Source organism: Merops nubicus, unplaced genomic scaffold (assembly GCF_000691845.1).
Source record: "Merops nubicus isolate BGI_N331 unplaced genomic scaffold, ASM69184v1 scaffold11206, whole genome shotgun sequence".
Taxonomy (NCBI): domain Eukaryota; kingdom Metazoa; phylum Chordata; class Aves; order Coraciiformes; family Meropidae; genus Merops; species Merops nubicus.
Genome location: NW_008615810.1, coordinates 16,434 through 23,176, shown reverse-complemented (window position 1 = coordinate 23,176; position 6,743 = coordinate 16,434). Strand labels below are relative to the sequence as shown.

General features: G+C 48.7%; 1 protein-coding gene across 1 annotated transcript in view; it reads right to left on the bottom strand.

Annotated features, from left to right (window-relative positions):
- Window positions 1–5,863: 5,863 nt before the first annotated feature.
- Window positions 5,864–6,743, bottom strand: part of LOC103775214 (putative olfactory receptor 51H1) — a 978-nt gene continuing 98 nt past the window's right edge. Inside the window, exon 2 of the mRNA XM_008942656.1 lies at window positions 5,864–6,736. Within this exon, the coding sequence (XP_008940904.1) occupies window positions 5,864–6,736 (873 nt within the window). The remainder of the gene's footprint in view (window positions 6,737–6,743) is intronic.

Here is a 6,743-nt window from a genome sequence, read left to right as displayed (position 1 = left end):
CCAGACATTCTATGATTCTATGAAACACAGTGGTGTGTGCCATGTCTCTTGGACAAGCATCTGTCCTCAGGGACCTCCTTACACCCCAGGAGACCATTGGCCTTTTTGCCTACGAGGGCCCATTGCTGGCTCATGACCAACTTGATGTCCATTGTAGAGAGACTACTGTTTGAATAAAAGCAAACAAAAATGTGTGTGTGGAAAGAATATTTCACTTTAGGTGTATCCTTGAGTGCTGAAAATGGGATCAAATGGATCCAGGTGCTTGATGGGGGCAGGACCAGCTGTGATCTGCTCTGCAGGAGGATGTCCTTCTTAGAAGAAAGAAGAAGAATGGTGCCAATCAATGAATCCAAAGGGTTTCCAGGTTGCCTGGCTACACCTGGATCAAGATGGCTGGATCGCAGTTCATGCATGATGCAGGAATTTCACTTTTTAATTCGCTCTGTTTCACAAGGTGCAGAGAGACAGAAATTCCAGAACATAATTTTGAAAAGATTGACATGACTTTGGGTTTTCATCTTATCAACATGTCTTGTATTCTGTAGGTTGAAGTCGTTTCATTCTGATAAGGCCAAATGTGTCCATTCACCTTCATCATCCTGCAATAACATTATGATTTTAAGAAGATATCACAACGGGCATCTCAGTAACAGTGGTGAGGAAATGAGAGTGGAGCTGTGGGTAGGGACTGTAACAACATTACATTGCTATTCTGCAGTGATTTCTTCAAAATAAATCACTGTGATGTCATCTAACTGGTCAAAATGCAATCTGGCAATTGAGAAAATGTTATCAGAGGAGACTGCTTTCAAAAGGAACCAGGGGAAGGACCAAGGGGGGGTGATATTTGGTGTATGAGTAACTGACACTGAGTGAAGTTGCTGCCCATGCAGATATAATTTTCTGTTTGTTCCACAGACCAGTTGTCTAATGTAAGCTTGGTGGACTTGGTAGTGCTGGATTAATGGTTGGACTTGATGTTCTTTTCCAACCACAACAACTCTAATTTCTATGATTCTATCTCTGAAATGGTTTCTCAAAGAGGGTGGTGGAACAGAGCAAGCAGCCAAAAGCATTTACACCAATGTAAATTCAAAGGACTGCAGGGAAAATTTCCTTTAGAATTTGGGCTCATAAATATTGCACTTCCTTTAAGAATAAAGTGCCCTTGGGAAATGATTCTGTGACTGAAATTCTGCTTATTGGACAAAGACTGATTAACAGATCTCCTGTGGAGCTGCCTGGTGTCCTGCTGGCAGCCCTGGGCACACAGTGGTGTTTTCCAGCCTGCAGGGTTATGGAATCATAGAATCATTTAGGTTGGAAAGGACCTTTAAGAACATTGAGTCCAACCCCAGGAGATGGGAAACGGGAGAATCAGGGAAGACTGATGGGAGAGGTGTTTTTTTAGGGCTTTGGGGCACTTCTCCAGTGATGTCCGGCATCATCACAAAGGTCAGAAGATGAGACGCAACGAGGGCTGTAGGGCCAGCCATGGGGTACTCTACTCAGGTCCCACAGGGTGCTGGCTTTTATGCCCTAAAGAGGCCGTCTTCTCTGCATTCCGTTTCTTAGAAGAGTGTTTAACAAGGTCAGAGCCTGGGAGGGCAATGCAGGTATCGCTGAATAAAGTCAGCACAAGAAAGAAATGGACCTGTTGGGTCAGAGGAGCCCCAGCCATGACCTGAGGGGGAAACCCCTCTGCTGGGAGCCCAGCAGGAGAGAGTTGGGCTTGGGCAGCCTGCAGAGGAGAAGGCTCCAGCTGGGGAGACCTTCTTGGGGCCTGCCAGGACTTCCAGGGGCCTGTCAGAAAGCTGGGGAGAGACTTTTGAGCAGGGCCTGTTGGGGCAGGACAAGGGGGAATGGTTTGAAACTCAAAGAGATTGAGACTGGAGAGAAGGAAGGAATGTTTTACACTGGGGGTGATGAGACCTTGGCCCGGCCCAGGTTGCCCCGAGAGGTGGTCGCTGCCCCATCCCTGGAACCATTCCAGGGGAGGTTGGCCAGGGCTCTGAGCAACCTGCTCTAGTTGCAGATGTCCCTGCTCCCTGCAGGGGTTTTGTCCCTTCCAACCCCAACCGTTCTATGATGCTATGAAAAAGTCACCACCTGCTTTCTCCATTGTCAAAGTTAGGAGGAATGAGGTGTTTCTCTGAGGTCATTAGTCTGATGAACTCACTTAAGAACACTGCAATGGGCACATACAACTAGTCCCACCTCAGTGAGGAAGAAGATGTAGGGAGTGCAGGCACTGAAGGCAGTTTTCATGGAACTAGATCAAGTCAGTATCAGTGTGGTGGGTGGTATCATAAAAGGTAGGCCTGGATCTGGGAGGACTTGCATGAAGCACAAAATTTATCTGGGTGCCTGGAAACTTCTCTTGACCATTGCAATACAGAAGATGAATTTCTAGTGAGTATAAGGAGATGAGAGCACAGAGGCTGGACAGAAACCTTCCTGCTGCCCATCAAAATGGATGTCTGATGATTAAAGTTGAAGCTGTTACTGGGCAATATATTCTGGATGTTGTAACCCAGAGTCAGTACTGCAGGACCCTGCAGTAGGAGCAAAGATGAATATCTAACCAAGTGCCCTCAGAACCATCAAAGCCATGATGATACAGTTTTATGCTATCTGTTCTGTGCTAATCCTAGAAATCATAGAGGATTTGGTCAAAAGGGCCTTGAACAGGTCATCTAGTCCATCCCTTGCACTATTGTGGGTTCACAGGTTTCTAAATGAGGCTGTAAAAACTCCCCCTCTCTGCAAGAAAAGACACAACAGTAAGGCAAAGAGCCACAAGATTCATCTCAGTAAGGTGCTGAGAGGAGGAAGAATATGAGGAGGACATGGGAGAGCCACCCCCTGGTGACAATGGGCAACAGCTTCCAGATATGGGCTGGCCAGGTTCCCGCATGATCCAGCAAGGTCAACCTCAGCAGCAATGATGCCTCATTTTCTCCCACAGCTGGAGATCAGGATTATTCTGCAATTTCTGAAACCCAGTCATTATAACCCAGCTCGAGCTTCTTGAAGGATATTGGTGGGGGAAAAGCTGAGGGTTTGTTCATACATGACCTCTGAACATCTCCAATGGGTCACACTCACTGGGTGAAATTTAAGATGTTTGCTATCTAGGATGTGGTTTTGGGGGTAGGATTTAGTTTGAGGTTTCCTTGTTTGGACCTACAGAGCATGTCAGCCCACCTTAGAGCAGATGTGCTGCAGAGCTCCACGGACAGCATCGACTCACCACCTCTGACCATCATGGGAGCTTTGGACTCCAGGCCCACATGTAGTCTCTGATTTGAACACTGAACACAGAGCTGCATCTAGGGAAACCCAGAAGCCTAGAAAAGCTCTATGCCCTTTTACAGGATCTCACTTTGTGTACTTAAATGTTCAGTTCATTTTGGCCTCAGCCGTGACCTACTTTATTCTTCACGCTTGAGATTAATGTATGGAATCTGTTTACATGGAGCTAAAAGCTGCTGTGCCTGGCAATGTGCAAACATACGGATATGGAGGCATAAACAGAGGATTTTGTGTTCTTAAATGAGGTCAGAACCTTAGTCCATGTCCAATTCCAGAGATAAAACAAACTTTCCCAATGACCATTGTAATCCTTCTCAGGATCACCCCATTCATGCTGATTTACTACCAGGTTCCCTGGAACTTAACAGGGCCTCATAACGCTGAATAAGCAGAGGAGTTGGACAGTTGCTGCTAAAAATAATAATAATAAAAAAATCTCACAATGGTATGCATCAGAGTATCCCAGATCTGACCCAGTTTCAGAGCTTGTCTATAGACTCCTTTAACTTCATAGTTAGAGCTCATTTTTTATGTCTTGCAGAGCAGATGAAATTTTATCACTGAGAAAAGCAACTGCAGAGTGATGGAAGAAAACCCTGTGAAATCTGCTGAGACAAACCCAGCAGAACCCACTGCTGGATGTGTGCGTGGTGACCTGCGCCAGCAGGAAAGCTGCATATGTGACTAAAATGTGGGATTGGTACAAACCACAAATGTTGACCGGAACAAGAAGAAAGTGAGATGGCATCTGGACGTGGTTTATTTTCACACCTGTGTTTGTAGCATCGCAGAACCAGGTAGGTTGGAAGAGATCTTCATGATCATCAACTCCAACAGTTCCCCCAGCACTGCCAGGTCCCCACTGACCCATGTCCCTCAGCACCACATCTCCACGGCTTGGAAACCCCTCCAGGGATGGCGACTCCACCACTGCCCTGGGCAGCCTGGGCCATGGCTGGACAATCATTTCAGTCAAGAAATTGTTCCTTGGGTCCAACCTCAACCTCCCTCGGGGCAACTTGAGGCCGGTTCATCTTCTCCTGTCCCTTGTTCCTTGGGAGAAGAGCCTGACCCCCACCTAGCTCCAGCCTCCTGTCAGGGAGCTGTGGAGAGCCAGAAGGTCTCCCCTGAGCCTCCACAGCTCCAGGCTCAGCACCCCCAGCTCCCTCAGCTGCTCCTCACCACACTTGGGCTCTAGACCATTCCTCAGCACCTTCGTCGCCCTTCTGTGGCCACGCTCCAGCCCCTCAAGGTCCTACTGAGGGGGAGGGGACCAAAACTGTACTTTCAGATCAGATCTACTGTACTTACCAGACTGTGAAGGTGCTGGTGTGAAGTAGAAGATGACAACTTACACTGATTGCTGGCAAAAGGGATTTTTGTGATGGGAACTGTAGTCTGTAGGTACCAGGCTGAGCAAACGCAGATAAGAGAGAGGGATCGACAGGTGGAAAGCACTTGTAGAAAAATTGGTATGTACATTATTGCTTTTGGCACCGTCAATGGAAAGTCAAATATAGAAAAGCAAACAGCAAACGTTAGAAGACACGTGGTCCTGTTAATGATTAAATGACACCATCAAATCGCAGTGAGTCAGAGACAGCTGGAGAGTGGCCAGGCTCAGGGGGAGCGGATGTGGGCAGGCCTCAAAAGAGAACGCTTCATACCACAAACCCGAATCAACGGGCAGCATGAGGAACAATTTGTTGCCCTTGAGGGTTGTCCAGGGCTGTGCCAGGCTGCCCAGGGCAGTGGTGGAGTCCCCATCCCTGGAGGGGCTTCCCAGCTGTGGCGCTGTGGTGCTGAGGGGCAGGGGTCAGTGGGGACCTGGCAGTGCTGGGGGATGGTTGGACTTGATGAACTTAAAGGTCTCCAACCTACATAATTCCATAATTCTATGGTTCTAAGGTACTTTGCCACATTATGCTGTAAAGTGAGTAAGAAGTTTTTAGAATAAATACAAATCAAAACTACTATGAATTTCTTTACTCAGCTTCACACGGACCTCTCAGGGCTACAAGGCAGTAGCTGCTCTCTGTTTCTGTATGAAAGGCTACCTCCAGAAGGGCTGGGAATCATAGAATCGTAGAATCATAGGCTGTGTGGGCTGAAAGGGACCATCAACTCTGGGAACCAGCAGTTTCCTGTAACAAACTGATACAGGGATATTGTAATTAAAAGCACAAGTCTAGCAACACTATTTGTATTGCTTCAGAGACCAAACCTGCTGCTCACAGTGATGAAAGCCTGCTCTCAGCAGTCTTTTATGTCCTTGTCTGCAAGGAGGACAGCTTAATCACATGGCCACTCCAGCTCTTGCTCTCTTGCAGGCTTTCTGAGAAGTGAGGCATCCCGAAATGGGAGGTGGAATAATGTGATTTGCTATTACCTGTTCCTCCACAGAGAGGGAAGGGCTGTATTGCAGAAGAGGTGGCAGGTTTCTCCTGGGAAGTGATGGAGCAGGAGTGGTTTTCTCCAGGAGATGATATTGCCCATGAGCAACTCGTCCAGGAAGGAGGAGCCTTGGGGCATGGCCACTCTGGGACTAGACCCGCCGCTGGGTCCCTCCTCGGCAGAGCAGGATGAGGATCCGCCTGCGGATCTGCTTGGTTTTCCAGCTGTACACGAGTGGGTTCAGGACAGGTGGCACCAGGAGATAGGCATCAGCCAGGAGCGTGTGAGTGAGCGGGGGCAGGTGCTTCCCAAACCTGTGAGTGATGGACAAGCCAATGAGCGGGATGTAGAAGATCAGGACGGCACAGAGGTGGGAGATGCACGTGCTGAAGGCTTTGGCTCGTGCTTCCTGGGAGACGATGCTGGAGATGGCTCTGATGATCATCACGTAAGACAGAAGGATGGTCAGGGAGTCCAGTCCCTTGGTGAGGATCACTGCGGTCAGCCCGTACAAGCTGTTGACCCTGACATCCCCACAAACCAGCCGCAGCATGTCCTGGTGCAGGCAGAAGGAGTGAGACAGGACATGGGACCTGCAAAAAGGCATCTTCTTAATAAGGACAGCAACAGGTATCACCACGCAGATGCCCCGTGTGAAGATCATCCCCCCTGCCTTCATTATCAGGGAGTTCGTTAGGACAGAGGCATAGTGCAAAGGGTAGCAAATAGCAACAAAGCGGTCAAAAGCCATGGCCACCAGGACCCCAGACTCGATGGCAGAGAAGGAGTGGATGAAGTACATCTGGGCAATGCATGCTTCAAAGTGGAGGGAGGTGGACTGGAACCAGAAAATCGCCAGCATGGTAGGCAGGGTGGAGAGAGACAAGCCCAGGTCTGCCATGGCCAGCATGGAGAGGAAATAGTACATCGGTGTGTGGAGGCTGTGGTCTGTCTTTATCATCCAGAGTAAGGTGCAGTTGCCCAGGAGCATGAGGAGATACAGGCAGCAGAGAGGCAACGCCGTCCAGTAG